This window comes from Helobdella robusta, assembly GCF_000326865.2.
Source record: "Helobdella robusta unplaced genomic scaffold HELROscaffold_2, whole genome shotgun sequence".
NCBI classification, from domain to species: domain Eukaryota; kingdom Metazoa; phylum Annelida; class Clitellata; order Rhynchobdellida; family Glossiphoniidae; genus Helobdella; species Helobdella robusta.
In genome coordinates this window covers 7901028-7921186 of record NW_008704083.1, presented here as the reverse complement: position 1 = coordinate 7921186, position 20159 = coordinate 7901028, and the positions used below count along the sequence as shown (strand labels likewise).

Genomic DNA, 20159 nt, shown 5'->3' with positions numbered 1-20159 from the left:
AAAAGAAAGTCTCAGATGAAATGCCTGGCAGAGATGAACTTCCAGCCAGCAGCGATTTCAGTAGCCATCTTGATTTCTTCATCTCTCTTCATCATCTCATCGTCTGCTTCCCGTTTCAATTTCCGAGCACGTGACGATGACGTCACAAATTACGATGACATCATGCAGGATGGCGCCGATGACGACAGATATGAAGAGTTACTGATACTTGGTTAGCGGAATTTTAGTGAAATATTTTTCTGTTGATATGATTGTATTTATTAGGGTGATTTTTTTATTAGTTGACGCATTGTAGTTTTCAATCAATAATGAACCTGATAGGTGCAATGTTAATAATGCTGTATTTTATGCAAATAATAAAGATAATGGAATTAAAACCTATCAAGAAGCCTGGAACAACAAAACATGAAGTTAGGCTAACAACTAAAACGTTTCAAAGTTTCATTAACCTTGTTAATTGGAATAAATTGCTTTTTCAAAAATATCAAAAATTAAAACATTACTGGGGAAAATTACGGTATAATATTTTCAATTGGTTTTCGTTCAGTCGTGTAGACAAAATTACAAAACATTTTTTTTCTCATGAAAATAATTCGACGATAATAAGAAATAGAGGAATAAGAACAATGAAAAAAGCAAATATAGTAAAATAATTCAACAAACCCAGCAACACAAAATGAACAACAACATCAACATACAACAACAACACAACACAACAACAGTAACAACAACATCAATCTAGTAACAACAACAACAACATAGTAATTCAAACCAACACCATCGCAAAAAACAACAACACTCACACAAAAATAAAGCAAAGAAAGAAAGAGAATGGAGAGATTGTTCATCGGCGTGCAATAAAAATGCTGTAAATGTTTGAGACAATCTTGAAGGACAAGCGGGGAGCAATAAGATTTGACCATCGGATGACGACCAATAATGAAGCTGCTTCCCTCCTTTTATAACTTTCATAAGCATTAATTTTAAATGGATGCGTAAAGTTTTGTGAATTTTTGAAAAAAAAACACCTGCGTTGTGTTTAAAGTTGATTGGAAATGCACAAGCACGTACGACTAATTGATCGCTCAACAAATCTACCGCTAGGTGCAAATGAATTGCTGGCTTTGAATATAAAGGTGTTTACTTTTAAAACATTCAGTTTCATGTACGATACGTTCACATGAAAACAAATTTATTAGCATACTTTCATTACCATGTTTTCATTCGTACATCATTAAGCACTTCATATGCACTTATTATGAATTAAAATTGTATTCGATAAGGTAATTGGAGTTTCGCTCAAACAACGTTTTGCCCGAAAGATGATTCACATAACAATTTAAGATTTGCTCAATTACATTTTCACCTAAAAATAAAAAATTTTTTTGGATGGTTCGCTTCATCCTTAGCAGACCAATGAGCTGATTTCAAGTTTCGTAAATTTTTTACGCGGGCTCTCAGTGAGCGATTGAATCGTTTCAATATTACAATTTTTAAAATTCGTACCTAGTTTTTCCAATTGTTCGGACGTATCGTCGTTCATCCTGCGAATGTTCCTGTATTCCTTTATGAACATACACTAATATTTACGCCCATGTTCATTGTGACACATATTAGGCAGCCAAGACAAATCGTAGTAGCATAACCTTTCAAGTAAAAATCATCAGACGCCATCTTGCGCTTATGTACAACACAATGCAATGTGCCTAGGTATAAAAAAGTTATCCATTTTTATGGTTCCATGTAGATGAACTTTTGATGAGGTCGATCGTAAATAAAAGAGATGCTAGCAAGTGCCTCTCGACATCTTCTGCTTTATTGACAACCGCAAAAATTACTCCGTGATAAACTGTCTCTTTCTTATTCATGCACACAAACGCATGTCTATTTCATAGACAACAAATGAATGAATAAACAAACAGGCATACAAACAAATGAACAAACAAACGAAAAAATTAATAAATAAACAAATAAATACAAAAAAAACGCTCTCACAAAAAACAGAGAATAGCCTAGGTTTATGTATAATGAGAAGAAACAAGAAGTACACAAATAGAGATAAACAGATGGGAAGAGGGGGAGAGAGTGTAAAAAAACGTAGAAAAACTGAATGAAGGTTGTTGGACACGATCAATATATACGGCACCGTATTCATTCATAGTTAACTTTGAATAGAGCACGAACATATCTCAGAATAACGAACTCGCATGTGCTTGTTTTTGCAAGGCAAATATTTTTTAATTTAATCATGTTTAATCATGTTGAAGAATGTGGTTAATGTGAACCTTTTTTGCCGGTTAAGCGATATCGTGTTCATCCAATTTCCAGATAAGTTTCATACATAGGATAACATTCAACTGTTCCGAAGAAAACATATCTTCTAAAATAAAATAGATTATAGATAAAAAACATGAGCCCCATTTTGTTTTAAAAAAATTTTGATGAGATATAAAATTTGACGTAACAAATTTGAAAAAATAAATTTGAATAGAGGACATTGCATGAAGCGATGCCATGGAAACCTATCCAATTTTATACGCAGCATTTGGCCTCGTTAACAATTATCGTCATCTTCCCGCCCGCGATTGCCGCTCGTTTCGAATAGCATCAATTTTTAAAAATTTAAAAATTTTATTTCTAACGTTTATGACGATTTATAAAAATTGAAATTTCTACCGATACTTTTAGTCTGTACAAAATGAAATGTTCATACGTTAACACAATGTAGTTGGTAGAATCTTAATTCGCTAGATTTAAAGCCAATCAGTCGATGATTTAATTTTCCTTAATTTAATTCTTTGCATAAAAGACTTCAATAATTAATTTTTACATTTCAGATCTAGTTTTATCTTTTCAATAATCAGTTTTTATTTATGTTGTTTCAGCTATTCTTTTTGTATTAACATTTAAATTAAAAAATGTTTGAAGATATTTATTAATTTCATAATAAATCAAGATGAAAAATTTTAACAACTGAAATAGAAAAAATAAATTTAATTTTGAAAATAATTAGTATCTTCCAAAAAATGTTTTCCGTAGATAAGCACTATTTGCCTCATGCAAAGAAGAAAAGAAGTTTGTATCACATTATCATGTATCATAGTCATCATCATCATATATCATAGCCTCATCATCTGTATCATGGTTATCATTATCATGTATGCGTGTGTGTGGTGTGTGTATATGTGAGTGTATTAGTTTACGCTTTTACGTCCGTGTGCGTATATTTCTTGCCCGATGTTTGAATGCCTGCCGTCTTCTTGTCATGCCGTGTGTAAAGTTGGCACATAAAATTTCCAAGTATTCTGTTTATTATCATTATTCTTCTACTTGTCGGTCAAAATTAGTTGCCTGCATTCCTCCCCTTCAACGATGTTACGTTGTTGCTTCTGTTTGCTACAACGTGATGTATTAACAATTGTTTAATTTTTATTTTAATTTTTGTTATTCAGTGAAACGCATTTTACTCTCTTAGAAAGTGTTGTCATTTTGAAAATAAGTCATTTGTTTCGCGATGAATTACTTACATTGAGTGTGACTTCATATAAAAACCGAACCGAACAACCTCCGCCAGAGATCCGCGTTGAAATATCGACGAATGTTTTCAGTGAGAACATGCACACGCTCGGCAGGCAGGACTTCATACATTACGTCACTTCCGACACCCAGACGACACAATTTTTCTGGGATCGCCAGTCAGGGGCCAAGGTGGAAGTGAACATCGAAGGGCTCAACATGCTGCCCACCTACACCACTGCCACCCAGCAAATTAATTACAATACAAATTATAACATCAATAACAACGTTAAAACTTATAAAAATAGTGTTGATGAATATTCTGACAAAAGTACGTTAGCTAACCATGTAAATAATGGCCTCGACAAAAATACACAGAGACAAAAACTTTCGGTTGATTTTGAAAAAAATGGCCTCGGGCTGAATAAAAGGTCCATAAATAAAGGTTGGCATGTTTTTTCCTAGTAAAACTTTATTTAGTGCGGATTACAAAAAAGACAATACTTTGTTGCGGAATTGGATGTTGGAAATGATTTCAGATACGTATAATCGCGTTCCCTTTAACGTGAGCGTACAGGCGTTTTTTTTCATTTTTTCCATTAAATGTAATTTATTCAGAACATCGCAACGAAGACGACGACGACGATGATGAGTTCAGCGACAACAGTTTTGTCTTTAAAGATTCATCGTTTTTTGATAGGACGGAAGCGTTCAGAAAAATAACCGAGCACTTCTGCAGGTTAGTCAGGCGAGAAACTGACAGAAATATTTTCCAAGTGCTGACGTCATCAAAGAAAATTTTGAATTTGTTTTCTATCCTGCTTTTATAAAACAATATTTTTTGAAATTATTTTAATAATGAAATGAAACCAAAATTTTGGGGCAAAATAGAAGAGAGATCCATCCCGGTGTTAGATGCATCTGCGCTAACTCTACCCTACCCAAACATACACTTTGTTGTTTGATGGTTGATATTACAAATAAGTTATACACACACACACCACATACACACACACACAAATGTATATATATATATATATATATATATATATATATATATACATTTGTGTGTGTGTGTACACAAAATGCGTAGAATGATTTTTTAAACTCAAACGCTGACAAGTGATTACAAAATGTTTAGAGTAAAAATTTCAAACAGGTGTCATAACATCATGGGGATGGATATTTTCTTAACTGACTTTTCATGCAAAGTTACCTGACTTTCACACTACTATTCTTTTATTATTTTGTGTTTATGAATATTACATAAATTATTTATTTTTTAAAATTGTTGTTATATAAAGGATTATATTTTACTTTTATTAGTTTTTACTTTCAAAATCAGTCATGTCTTTGCAGATGATGGTTCCGACTACTTTATAACCAATTATAGTTTGTTGTAAAAGTGTTTATAACCGTATAAGGAGTGCTATTAACTGCATTGGTAATTGTATACGTTGATTTTCAATAATACTAATATAATCAGGTAATTTGTTATTTATAAACACAGCGTACATTATTCTCATTTCATCATTATTATAGAATATTATCATTCTCATCCTCATTATCGTCATCAGCAAGCAGCATCTTCTTAAAATATTTTCTTTATCAACCATTTATGACGTCATTCTAAAAAATTATCCAAGTAATTATCATTACCACGTGCTTTCTTTTTTCCATACAACCAACGCCATCATCACTATCGGCCTCATCATCATCATCGTTGTCATCATCATCATCATCGTTGTCATCATCATCATCATCAACGTTATTATCATCATTTTCTTCACTACTATCGTCATCTTCTTCATCAATACAATGTAAATAAAAGCAAAAATGATGCTACGAAGAATAGGGAGGAACATGGTAAAATTTAACTTGTCTGTGCCATGAAAGAAAAGAGGAAATAAAATATAAAATAAACTAACTAGAAGACAGAACAATGAAATTTAATGTGGCCGAGCCAGGAATTACACATGTAACATGTGTGTGTGTTTGCGTGAGTGTGTGTTTGCGTTTGTGAGTGAATGTGTGTATGTCTGTGTGTTTGTGTAAATGTGTGTATGTCTGGTCTGTGTGTGTAAGTGTGCATGCGTTTGTGTGCGTGTGCGTGCGCGTGCGCTAACCTAGAATGTGGAGACTTTTAATTAAAACTGCAATTGAAATCCATGGCGTCCACACTGGATGATGATGTGATATACGCCAACCAAACATGACTGACTCATTCTCCAATTGCGTTTAGCACTCTCTAACACGAAGTTCCTTCCCACCCAGAAAATTGGTGGGCTTTTTTAAACTCTTGCTGTCTGATGGGAGTGATTGTTTTGTTCTTCAAAAAGATTTAAGTTAATTAATTATTAATTAAACATTATGTCTGCCTCTGCTTAATTTAATTAAAATATTTTTAAGGATTATTATTATAGAAACCTTTTTAAATGAGTTTTTTGAGGCAGTATCATGTAATTTAAAAGAATTTTTTTTTGAAAAAAAAAATTAATACCAACAGATGTTTATTGGAGTTTTTTTTATAGAAAATGTATACATATTGAACGCGTTAACATTTTTATTAAAAACCTTTGTTCTGCAAAGTGTTTTTTATCCAAATTTCTAAAGTCTGGGACTTCCATTAATATGTAACTTAGGAAACGTTCAGGAAATTTATTAGTCAATTACCAATTGTGTCCCAAAAAAAGTTCTTTAAAAATTTCAATCTCTTCCATTCATTACTTTATTGTCTCAATTCATTTGCTCATTCACTTGTTCTTTTTACTTGATTTTTCATTAGTCCACTTGTGAGTTCACTTCTTTAGTTCACTCGTTCGTTCGTTCACCTGTTCATCCATCTGTTTTTATTTTTTCATTGTTTTCATTTATATTTTTGGCTCATTTATATTTTTGCTCATTCAAATTGTTCAGTTTTTTTGAATGTTTATTATCGGTAGGGCAGCTTATTCTGTTTATTTTTCAATTTAATTGAAAAATTTTTCGACTTTTTTTTTAAACGGCAACGTAGAAATTTTTTTGTATAAATCAAAAAAAAATCTGAAAATGTAGTTTTAGTAAATAAACATTCAAGAAATCATTTAAAATTCTCTTTAAATATGTCATACAACGAAAGCAAAACATTGTATGCTAATGGTTGCTACTATGATTTTTACGTAACACTGTGTTTGTAATGTGCATTACAATAATGATGATGATGATAGAAAAGAGGATGATAGAAGGATAAGGAAGATTGTGATGATGATAATAATGGTAATGGGAAAGAAGAGGAAGAAGATGATGATGACGATGATGGTGGTGGAAATGTTGGTGAAAATGACGATGATCACGATGATGACAATCGCAATGACACCAGCAATTATGATCACGCAGCTGATGACGAAGATGAGAAACGTGTAGAGTTTTAGAAGAGCTTGTTGATTGAGTGTTGCTTCTTTATGTATGAGTGATGTTTCATATGTCCCAGCCAGACAATTATGCAGTCTTTCTCCGTTTATATTTATGTGCTTCTGTGACGTATGTGTTGTTTGTAATGTATCGTGCGTGTGTTTGAATGTATATTTTGTGTGTATATGTATTGTATATATATGTATTGTATATATATATATGTATTGTATATAAATATATATATATATGTATATGATCTATGATATGTCATGTATGATGTATATATCAAAATTCACATCTTTTTATTTTCTATTTCCACGACCAATATTATCTGGTTTTGTTTGGTATTAAAAAATTTGAATTTGTTTTAGACGTTAACAACCATTTTATTGTCTGAAACCACGTTGTTGAATGCTACACATTCATGAATCCCATCAGTTACCCGGTGCCAGATTACTACATGCTGACGATGAGTGTCGCCAAGGATAGGACAACAACCGCAAAACTGGTCGACTGCAACAAAAAAATAACGAAAGAAAGCAAGAAAGGAAAAGACGTGACATTATCGCAGCATCATTTGCTCGATAGGGAAACAGTTGATGGCTTGAGAGGTCGTTTCGACGATGAAGCTGGCGAAGATTTTTGTAGCTCAGTTCATTTGAAAAACCAACTTGCCAGAAAATACGGGCAGCGTGGTGATTCAGAATATTCGGGGGAGGTGCAAGATGGTCTGTACGTGCAGAGAACCATCAACGACCCCTGCCTCTCCAAGGTTTGTAAAAATTTATTTTTTAATTCCAGTTACATAAAAATTAAGAATAAAGTACAAATAAGAAGAAACAGAATGATCTCATGATCAAATCTTTCCTTCTGTTCATAAATATAACAGCCACATAACTTTCCATGCTTCATTAAAAAATTATTCGTAGATTTTTTGGAAAGAGTGTCATTTTTTTTATTTTTTCAACATTTATTTGTTTACATTAAAATTATTCGAGTTAATAATTAAAATAAAATTGAAAACTTGTTTATCCGCAATGAACGACGTTCGTGAGCACGGTGAATGGAGCGGAAGTGCATTCTATTTCCGTTTGAGACAATGGTTAGCCGAACATCATTGAACGCAAATCGCATTAAATGGCGTCGAAATGTTTGGCTTAAAAATTCTTCATTTCGTTGCCTAGTGTTGTTCCGTCTGTTCATTTTTCCATTCACTCATCTCTCCAATCGTTCGTCCATCCATCTTTTTTCAGGGTGGTGGGAATGAATTTCTATCATCAAAAAGCAATTCAGTGATATGTCAGATGGAAGATACCCGCCACTCGCTCGGCCTGATGTTCAACCCAGCGCAAAGTCCCATACGACCAGTAAAAAAGCTGAGTAAGGATTGCAACGATGCGAAGAAGCGGTGCAGGCAATGCATGCAGGGTCACGATTTTTACGGAGGTCGGTCCAGTGAATCTTGTATATGATTTTTTTTTAATTAGTATTTATTTTATGAAAGTTTTGTGTGTCGTGTTTTAGCTATCATGTCAATGTTTGAAGCAGGTTTTAATTTTTGTACTCGTTAGTATGTTTATATCGGTATTTGAAATAACATTAGAATTGTTTTTCATGCTAATGAAAATAGCAATAATAAATTATCTTATACTTGCCAACGCATATTTTTTTAATTATTAATTTTATGTTTAAAAATTATATAGTAAAGGATTGCGTTTGCGTTAGAAGCTGCCATCATGGTTGCAATAGTGTTTAAAAATGTGTGACACATCAACTCCAGTCTCATCATTTGTACTCCTCGCGTAAATTTTCATCAGCAAGCATTGCAAGCACAAAGAAGTTATTGAGATTTTTAGCACGCTGTATCAGTTCTGTCAAGCATGCATTTGATCATTTGAACTTAAGAACATTAATTAGCGAAATGATGCTTTTAAGAATATACTTCCAAATTTTTCAAAACAAAATGTCGTAATAAATTTATTACATGGCACCGGCTCAAACATTACTAAGGAACATTTAGTCCCAAACGAACCATCCATCATAATGCATGTGACAATATTCTTATCTTCCTTTCTTCTTTCGATTAAAAATGCATTGTTAGCAAATGTTGGCTCAAAGTTTTTACATTTCCTCTGAAGACGGTCATACCCTGCACTACTCGGTGATATTATTGATTGTTTATAATTGATGGCCTTACAATTTGGAGAGCGTTGAAGCTTGTGAAACATAATATAACAAAATGCCAACTCTTTCTGTGATAAATTTTTCAACAACAAAAATCAATGAACGTTTATTGCAAAGTGTACCTAAGAAATTCACGATTCAAATATTATTTGTATAAAGCATCGTTCAATTTAAACATTCCTAAAACTAAATTTTTGTTTAAAAACTAAAAAATGAAACCATAAAATTAATGACACTGTGCAAAGCCGTTTTTAACTGATTAGATCAGGTGCGGCCGTAGTTTGCCCACCCCTGGATTAGATGAAACTAACAATGAAAATAAAGTGATGGTGTTCCCTTACGTTATGCTCTTCAGATATTTAATTTAATGAGAATACTACCGCATGCCCACTATTTTTTTAACAATTTCATATTAAGTTTCTGGTTGGGTGTATTAACTTTCACCAAACAATTTCTATTGAATTTACAACAAACAAAAAAATATTTTAAATTCGAAATGAATTTTTTATTACCGTATTATATTTCACAATAACATTTAAGCACAAACATTTTAACGATGTGTCTCGTTAAGTAACAGTAAGTATCGAATAAACGATGTTGTATGTGTCTATTCAATGGGCTTTTTTGGTTTCATTTTTATGGTACAGAAAGTTTTTTCCTAATAAAAACCCTCTTACAATCGGCTAGTACGTCGGTTTATGCATCGCCAGATTGGTTTCTATTGATAAATGCTCAACCGTAATATATAAAGTTAGATATTTTGGACACATAAATGCTACGCTACGTACAAATAAGGAAGAAAATATAAAAAGGTTTCGGTAAAAATCTATCCATTAAATTTCAATTTGATAATAATTTGTGTTTTAAGAAAAAATTTGAATAAAATGTTTTATTTAGATTTACTAATGGTGGTGAAAAATAATAATGTAGAGTTTTAATGTTTAGTAAAAACCATTAGTAAGACCATTAGGATAAGAACGGATGTTGAAGTGATATACGACACGAAGTGTTACATAATGTTCTGTTAATGTTTTTTGGAAATTTATTTTCTTTATTACTATTAGTCATATTTGTAAACATTAAATTAATTTAATTATAACATTTTTTGTTTTTTCTACTCTGGTTTATGAAAGATTTTTCGCACTAGTCTGAATTATTTTTTTGTTTTTCAGAAAACTCGTGCGGCAGGATACAATGCCTTAATACGGAAGATTGTTTGGAAGCCTATTCAAAAGAATGTCGCGATGATGAAATTATTTGTGCTCAAGGTGAGTGCCTTCATTAGTTATGTGGAATGTTCTTTTCAAAGTTTTTCATAAATCATTCTCGTCTTTGAAGATGTGTGTGGCACAAAATGTTTACGAAGTAACCGCTAATGTTTCTATTGCTGTAATAATTAAAGCTGCGTCGGGATTGAAATGATATTTTTCTAATTTTTTCTATAATATTTTTTACAATTTTTCAAGTTTTGATGATTAATGTTAAGTAAAATTATTTGAGAAAATTTGCCAATTTTTTAAAGTAACGCCGTCAAAATTTGTTAAATTTCTCATTTATTATATGACTAAATGTTGAATCCTTCAAAAGTATTTTTAAATTTCAAATAAAATTCAAATTCTTTTGAAAATCATTTATCTTCTGGTGATTCAAATGAATCTTTTTTTAAATTTCCACTTATAATATTTATATTCACACGTACGTTAACCTTGTTTTCGCGATAAAAACATGAGGTTTCTAGCCTATTTAACATAAGCTGATTAAAATTTACACAATTTCGATGAAATACTACATGGGAACAATTAATTTGCTATTAATTTTTTTTTAATGTCCAAATATTACGATATTGGGGATATTTTATTTGAAACGTTTAATGATATTTAATCAAAATATTAATTATAGAATAAATTAAATCAAACTAAATCAGTGGTGGGGGGACAAACTTTTTGCTGTGAGGGCCACATTGAAAACTATTTAACCTTCAAGGGCCGCATATGTACATTTATCGATAGGGAATTTTTATCATTTTCATCATTATCATTTACGGCTGACGACAAACTTTTTTGGGTCATGAAATCTTGCTGAAGACCTTTTTTAGGAATTTCATTCATAATTTCTTTTTTTCAAAAATGTTGAAAACGCCTCGCGGGCTGCATAAAATGCCTTCACGGGCCGTAGTTTGTCTACCCATGGACTAAGCAATTTAAAAAAGTCATAAAAACTTAATAAGGTTTATTTTATCACCATGCAGGTACCGTTAACATTCATATTGTAAATACTTGATCCAAAAAGACATTTAAACAGGAATAAGTCATTGACTTTAACATGGGTAATATATTTCACCTGTTTATCGCATCACCTGTTGAAATTTATTCCTACATTTTGTTTAGAAAAAAATTTTTCTGGAATTCTTTCCAACAACCACTAAAAATATATTATATAACATCCGTCATTTGATAAATTTATCTATTCTTTGCTTCTTCCTTCCTCTTTCTCTACATTTTCCACTCATTTTTGCTCCATCTTGTCGTTAGAATGGAATAAAATTAGCGGAAAAATGATAGCCACAGGCGGCGTTGCTTGCCAGATTTGCATTAAATAATTGGCATTTTGAAGGTGATATAATTTCCATTATTGGAAATATTTTTTCGTATTTTTTATTGTTTTTTCAAGGACTTCGACCATTTATAGTTTTTTTTGGTAAACGTGTTTATAAATTATTTTTATTTAGATTTGTTGATATTTTTATAAAACCAAATCAAAAAATGGCATAATAAAGAAGTTTAACGCAGTGAGGTTGAAATATTGACGGAGACTACTCAATGAATGATATGATATCATTATTACAATGATATAGATTGATGATTAAAGTTGAATAAAATATCTGAAAATATTTTGAAAAAGTTTTAGCTGCCAACTGATGAGTCGCAAAAAAAAAGGAGAAATCTGGTATGAATATATCCGTATCTGTCATATCTAGATGGGATGTGGTGATTCATCTCCATATTTATGAATTATAAATATGTGTTGACGTGTGTATGTGTGTATGTGTGTGTGTGTATGTGGTGTGTTTGTGTGTGTTTGTGTGTGTGTGGGCGCGCGCGTCAAATGCAACCAGTAGCGTCATATGCACCAATAAGTAATTAGTATTAATGTACAATTGTACATGCATATTTAACTGACAGTAAATAGGTTTTTTGTCACTTTTTTGTTGTATATTTTTGCAAAACTGGAGCGAATGTAATTTGCTCATAATTATTAAAAATACACCGATAATAGGGAAAAATAAAGAAGTGAAAAACAATGACACGCCATTTCATTACAATGATGAAAGTTTTTTCTCTTAAAAAAAAAAAATGTTTGCATTATCATCGTTACAATAAATAATAATTAATATTTTCGTAACAGGAGACGCCTACATTTTCACCCTGACACCAATCTTCGAGAACCTCTTCAGCTCCTTCCAGTGTCATCTACGTCTCTCATCTGCCTACATTCGATACAAAATCTCCGTACACATTCAGGTCAACTTGCTGAACTTCAGCGTCCCGGAGTTTCACAGGGAGATTAGTTACTTGTTTGATGAAAAGTCTGTTAAAAAGGTGACACGTGTATGTGTGTTTGTTTTTGTGTTTGTTTGAGTTCGTACTCGTAGATTTCATTATTGATGAAAAAATTTGTTAATAAACAAATAAAAATATATGTTCACAAAATTATAAGCATTGAAAACATCCATATCATCATTAATTTTGTCTTCGTTAACATTAACACATCATCATTAACACATCATCATTAACACATCGTCATTAACACATCATCATTAACACATCATCATTAACACATCGTCATTAACATATTGACAATTAACACATTAACATATGGTCAATAAGCATATCGTCATTTACATATTTTCATAAACATATCGTCAATTAGCATATCATCATTTATATAAAGACTAGCAAACAACCTCTCGTAAACACAGCTGCGTATGTACTTCATGCGAGTAACTCACGAGTTTGACGTCATGAAGGAGTTCATGCTACTAGGAAAATTATCAAAGAGTGATGCACGACAACGGGCAAAATCAAGTGACGACAAGAAAACTACCAACCTTGAAAAAGCTGACGAATGGCGGTTCACAAAAAAAACTATCAAAAAACGACGTTCCCAGGACAGCCACAATAATGAAATTTTAATTGACAGCATTCGTCAGAGTGAAAGTAGCAACTTCTTGAGCCGGCGTGCAAACAACTTTCATCAAACTGAAGATCCAAAAGCTGCTTTCAATAATTTTTTTAAAAATCCGCTTGCATCGCCTGCTCAAAAAAGCATCCAAACTTTAAAAAAATCTTTTGACAACATAAACTTAGTTTCAAATTTTCGTGAAAACATTTTGAAATCGTTTGACGGCAATGATCCTTTGGCTCACAACAACCATCATCACCAACAACAACAACAGTTGCACAAACAACAACAGCAATCACACCAGCAACATCTCAGACATCACCATCTGCAACAATTCAGCATGTACCAACAACCCCATCAAGAGCAAAAGCAACATCAACTCCTCAACACTTCAGACTCAATGCAATCTGCACCGTCAAAACAAAAGAATCGTTTCTACGTCTTCAATTACTCAGCCAACTCAGTGGCCACCTACTTCAGGTTCAACACTCCATTCTTCTACAGCACTTCTACCTGGGTCAGAGACAAACGGAAGTTATCTAGGTTAGATTGCTACAAGGACATCGACCACTTCATACCGTTGGTAGTACTGAAAAACGCAAGTGTCATGGAGGTTGATGACTTGGAAAGCATGCGTGACGTCATATCACGTGATGATGACGTCGAATCACACGTTTACGACGAGGAAGGAAACGTCATCTCAAGTGTGATTGCCGGTGATGGTGATGATGGTAATAATGATAGTGACGATGATGACGAGGAAAAGGATGATGTTGATGATGGTGACGGTGTTTTTGATGATGATGATGATGATGATACTATTGGCGATGAATATCAAGACCATGGAAAAGGTGAAGTTGATTTTGTGTCCCGTACTGATAAACATAACGAAAAGGAGCTGGCTTATAAGGGTTATAACAACAATGAAAAACAGCAACAACAACAACAACAATACAATCTCCAACCACATGTTTCACACCACCACCACCACCAACAACAACAACACGGTGATGAACGTTTCAAATCAAAACCACATGACAACAACACCAACAGCATTGTATCGTCGCATAATCGTAAACATCTGAAACATTCTAAGAACAAAAACATCGCTAACAACAACAAGAACAACACTAACAATAAAAATAGTCCAGACAACACAAATATCAAAACAACAAACGAGGGTGAACAGGAGCGAGATTTGCAAGTAGTTTTTAAAAAAGCAGCGCAATCAAATCTTTTCGATTATTCCATTCGGCCAGAGAGTGCCTCCGTCATCAAATTCTCCATTCACGGTTCGTTTGTTCATTCGTTCTTTTGTTCTTTCGTTCGTTCGTTTGTTTTTCGTTTGTTTGTTTGTTTGTTCGTTTTTTAGTGTTTATACATTTATGATGATTATGATTTATGATAATTTCTTTTAAAAATTTCAATTGTCAATTCGCGAGGTCCGTACTCTGAGAGTTGACTTTAATTGTTGTTTTTTTTGTTGGTTTACATTGCGTTAATAAATAAATGTTGGTTATTTCAATTTGCATTCCTGCATTGAATGAAAATTTGTAGCGGGAAATTTGAATGTGCGTGTCTCAATATTTCAAGCGTGTATGAGTCTAGGCCTGTATCTCACGACAAAAGCAACATTTTGAAATAATTTTAATAAAGATGACAAAATAGAGAAAATAACCGAACTTTTGCAATTTTTGTACGCCTATGGCAATCGAGAATTGTAACGATTTTTTAATACTGTGGGCTCCATTAGGATGGCCAAACAAAATTAAAATAATTCATCTTCTGTGTATGATATGATATGCTGCATTGTTGTTAGAAACATTAAAACTGTAATGTTATACGCGGACGTTTCAATGTTTCACCAACAGTTGCATGGTGGTTTTTCAAATGTTTATAATTTTCAAGATTAAAACAAATGTTTATAATTTTCAAGATTAAAACTGCTACATGCACATGTACAACGTTTGAAGCATTGGCAGGCGAGTGATTTTGCGAGTGTTATGATGATTTGATGGGAGTTGTTAAATTTTGGGAAATAAATGATTTTATTGGAAATTTTGAATTTTCAAAAAGTTTGTTATAACAACATGCAATTTAAACACAATTATCGCCCACCAACAACCAACCCTCTCTACAACCCACAATAACAACACACAAATAATGAACATCAACAACAATAACATTTGTGGCAGGTCAACTCAAAACACAAAACAAAAAATCAGCCAACAAGCAAACAAACAATCAGAGCATATTAACGAAGACAATGTCATCATTATGAGGATAACAAATTTTAACTATGGCTGCGATGTGTGTAAAACGACAGAGCCACAAAAGACAACAAAACCAAAAAAACTGGTATGAAACAAATTGCGTAGAACAAACAATCTGAAACAAACAACAACAAAAACAACATAAAAAAATTTTCTCCAACAACAACAACAAATTGTATTCAATAAAACGAAACAAAGCCTTTCACTGCTGAGAATTTCATACCACTGAATAATTCACTCAAGATGAAATAATAGTGTAATCAGTGCATACGAAAGCTTCATCTTTAAATTATCCAACCGTCGGGACATAACTGACCAGAACATTAACATTTCACAAACATCATTTATTTGTTTGTTTGTTTTCATAAATATCTCAGTATCCATTATATAACTGTTGATTATAGCAACAAGATTGCAACACAAATAGAACTAAAAGTAAACATTCATCAAAACATTTTTTAACAGATTGGTAAAAAAACACAGAGATAACATTTTTTAACAGGTTGAGAAAAAACACACAGATAACAGCAAACTCAACTCAAACAACACAAACCACAAAGCAAAATATCAACAGAGCAGTTTTGCATTAGGTCACCTGACACAAACACACTTTAACTTCAACATAAACAGAAATTGAAAAGTCGTACTTGACAAAACAACAAACAAACAACAACTCAACAACAACAGCAACTCAGCAGTAACTAACTCTATTTAAAAACAAAACGAAATTACTGAGAAAATGTCGCAAATTGTAAAAGATGATCGGATGTAGTATAATTTATCATGTTCATTCTGTAAACAATTTAGAACTAAACAAAAATTCAATACAAATTAACAACTTTTTACAAACAACTAATTTTACTAAGGATTCAACTACGCGTTAACATTCATAATCAAATGCTAACAAGTTCTTCAAAAACAAGACAATTAATCAAGGTGATAACATAAAAATCACAACAAATAACACTAAATAGAAACCACAAACAACGCAATGAAAATAAAAGCCTAAATAAAAACATCAACAGCAACGATCAAAACATCAACACGTATATGTATGCATATGTTAATTGGTTTTAAAAATTATAAATTTTACATATTTTACATATATGCATATATTAAGTGGTTTTTATATGTATGCATATATTAATTGGTTTTAAACATTATAAATTTTACATTTTTTTTTATATAATTCTATAATTGATTCTTTAAATATTAAAATGTTATAAAAAAAAGAAAGAAAAAAAATTATTTAATTTACACTTATTTACTCAAACTGTGAATTTATGGATTACATTTTTGAATGTTGGGGATTCCGCCTAGTTAAGATTTACTCTTTTGAAATGCCCCCTAATGTAACAAATTTATTGTTTGATCATAATGAACGAGAATAACACAAATTACAACAACGACAAAAACAACGACGGTGTAAAGAAAGGCACACTACAATCAAACTAAACAACAACACCAAGAGCAAACAACAACAAAAAATTTCTAGAGCGAACGTCGATTTTGAAGTGGTGGTTCCGACGGCAGGATGGAGTGGAGCTGAACGTCGACTCACTTGTCTTCAACCTCCTTGTAACTGGCGTCAACAAAACTTGCCGGATCAGAATCGAAGGTTTAAATCCACTTCTAATTTTTTATTATCTCTCATGGTTATATGGAAATTATTTGAATATAATTATGATTTTATTGAACTAAGCACAATTCCATTGTTTTATTTTTATCAATTCTTTAGACTATTATTTATAAATTTTGATTATTTTTTTTTTACCAATTTGTATTTTTTGTTTTACGTCATTGCTAATGACATGAAATGAAGATGATTGAGATTAATGATGCAGTAAAATCAAATGACGATGATGACATTGATGATTACGCTGTGTTCGTGATTATGATGCTGATGCTGATGAAAAGATGATGGTGTTGGAATGAAGATAGTGATGTTGATGATGACGATAATAAAATTTGTTGAGATGAAGAAAAATAGTAAACAAAACATTACTCATAAACATCATTATTGTTAATGGTAACGACGACACTGACGTTGAAAATGTTGAAGCTACGTTATAAATCTCACGTCCGAACGAAATACTAATAACGATGACGTCATTTAGTCGTCAGTCAATATTTGCGCCAGTTCATGACGTCAATCAAACGCTGGTGGTTGTGGTGGCAGTGGTTATGGTGGTGGCGATGATGACTTTTCGGTGCAGATGTTATTGCCTCTTTCGTATTTCTTTCAAGGAGTCGGTGAAAGTTTAATGGAGGGAGTAGCGGAAATAAAAATAAACACAAAAAATAAAAGTCAACATAGGAAAATATTGTCTTCCAAATTGTCTATTGTCCGAATTGCTGTATTGAAATATGTTACTAGACTATGGCTACAGATATAAAAGTATTTATGTGTCTACTGTCTCCGTCTACATGTTTAAAAGAAAAGCTGCTTTCAATTCTCAAATTTGTACGTTAAGATACATGATTTATCTTAATTCTGTTTGTTGATAAAAACCGATTAATGTTGTTAAAATAATTCGTTAATAAGCGCCAAAAACGTCTAAGAAATATTTAAAAAACATGAAACAATACCTACTAAAAGTTGTTGTAAAATACTTTTTTTAATTTATCTAATTTATTTTTTTAGTGAGATGTTATCTTCACCGGCGTTTGAAAAATTTTCTGATTGCAAACAAAACAGAACCAATATAATTCTTCAAGACAGTACGTGATGATAATCAGGAAACTACGAATTTTGAAAACCTTTAACAAATGTTTGATACGTTTAATAACTTGATATGATGGCGTAAATTTACCATATTGAATATTGCACTGTATATTATATATCGTAAATTAACTAGCTGTATTGAATGAAATATGGATTGCATGTTATTCACCTATAAGAAATGAAAAGAAATTCATGCGAGATGTGCGTCTGTCGCTCCGGCATACATCATCCACTCCCTCCATTCAGACTCTCTCAGTACAATGTTACCATCTTGTGCCTTACAATGACGGCTGTGTTTCGTGCAACTTTATATCTTGCAAACAAGCCTTATGTTCTATTTGTGGAATGCAACAATGGTGATAATTTGGATCAAATGAACATGCTTCTTGTGAAATGATTGAGTTCTGCATCCTGAATGATTAATTTAGTCAATAATGTTTCCTTTCATCCCACCATTGCCAGCTAAATAATATTTGACAACCTTTTTAAAAATATCTTTCTTGAAAACTACTGTGATAAGTTTTTTTTGTTATACCTGGCTACCCGGCCATAAAAAACTATATCGAAAGGGGAAAATTACATATTCGTATCAAGCTTGCGGTGGAAAACGTTTTACAAACGGATGAAGAATGCATTTCGGGTTAAATGTCATTACACTGAATGTTTCACCTCGATATAAACAAGAAAACAAAACATATAATTTCAAAAAAAATAAATAAATTTAAAAACCTTTTATATTTCTGATTTTGGATTCATTGTTAAGTTGTTTGTAACGTTGGTCCTCAAACCTCAAACCAAAAAGGCTTACGCAATATTACAATGGATTACTCAAATAAAGTTTTAATGACAATCAACTTTTAGTCATGTTTTCTATCGTTAAAAAGTGTTCAGTAAATTTCGATTCAAATTATAATAATAAATTAACACTAACAATCTTGACCATTTCAGCATCGCATTTCAATTTAAAATTCAGTTTACACATTCACCAACCAAACAGAACCAACTTTTATGCCGAACATGGGAACGAGCGCACAAAAATAAAATTCATCAAATCATCATTTGAGTATAATGCTACATTGGTATGACATCATTCGCAATCAGCTCGCCATTGTCATCATTTTACTTCGTAACGCAATCAGATGCATGCGTCGATCAGGTTCATTTCATTTCATTAATGAATGTGTCTCAGACACAAGTTAACATGCTCCATTTCTCCCTTCTCTCTCTCTCTCTCTCTTTCTCTCTCTCTCTCTCTCTCTCTCTCTCTCTCTCTCACACACACACATACACACACACACATGCACACACATATATGAACGAACGAAGCAACGTTCCTTTTGTCCATAAACCCTCGTTATCGACTTTATTTAACTTTCCATTTAACTTTGTTTAACTCCGTTTTGGCATTTGTTAATGTTAACTTCTGCCATAAATTGTGAAGTGGAAATAATTTATGGAAGATGTGCGCAGTAAAAACTTGTTGAAATTTTATATTTTAAAAAATTTGTTCACCCTATTTTAATTTTAGTTATGCAAAGTTATAAAAAAAAAGCTTATAAAATTCTGAAATATGTTTATGTGGCCAAACTATTTAATGGGAAGGCAATAATTATCATTATAATCATTGCCTTATTTTCTATTTATTATTACTATCTATCTGTTTATCATAATGTTTCGTCTATTGTTTTTCGTATCCTAAAAAAGTTGGCTATTCAATGTTAAACATTTTTTGTTTAATTTTTTGGTATATCTTTATTATTGATTTTATTTTATGTATCTGTTGGCCATTGCTATAGATCCGGTATCTATGACGGATATTTATATGAGAGGATAGTGATCAATGCATAACTCCGTGACATTGAAGAAACATCTGTCCAGACTGATACGAA

The 20159-nt window shown here is 32.1% G+C and overlaps 1 protein-coding gene across 1 annotated transcript; it reads left to right on the top strand.

The window, feature by feature from the left end:
* Nucleotides 1-3615: 3615 nt before the first annotated feature.
* Nucleotides 3616-18915, top strand: HELRODRAFT_160687 (hypothetical protein; the record flags this gene model as incomplete). The annotated part of the gene is made up of 9 exons (XM_009017627.1): nt 3616-3961; nt 4135-4255; nt 7345-7678; nt 8160-8352; nt 10263-10358; nt 12496-12689; nt 13070-14564; nt 17041-17163; nt 18791-18915. The coding sequence occupies 9 exons, from the start codon at nt 3616-3618 to the stop codon at nt 18913-18915; spliced, it is 3027 nt and encodes a 1008-aa protein (XP_009015875.1).
* Between the last annotated feature and the right edge of the window lie 1244 nt (nt 18916-20159).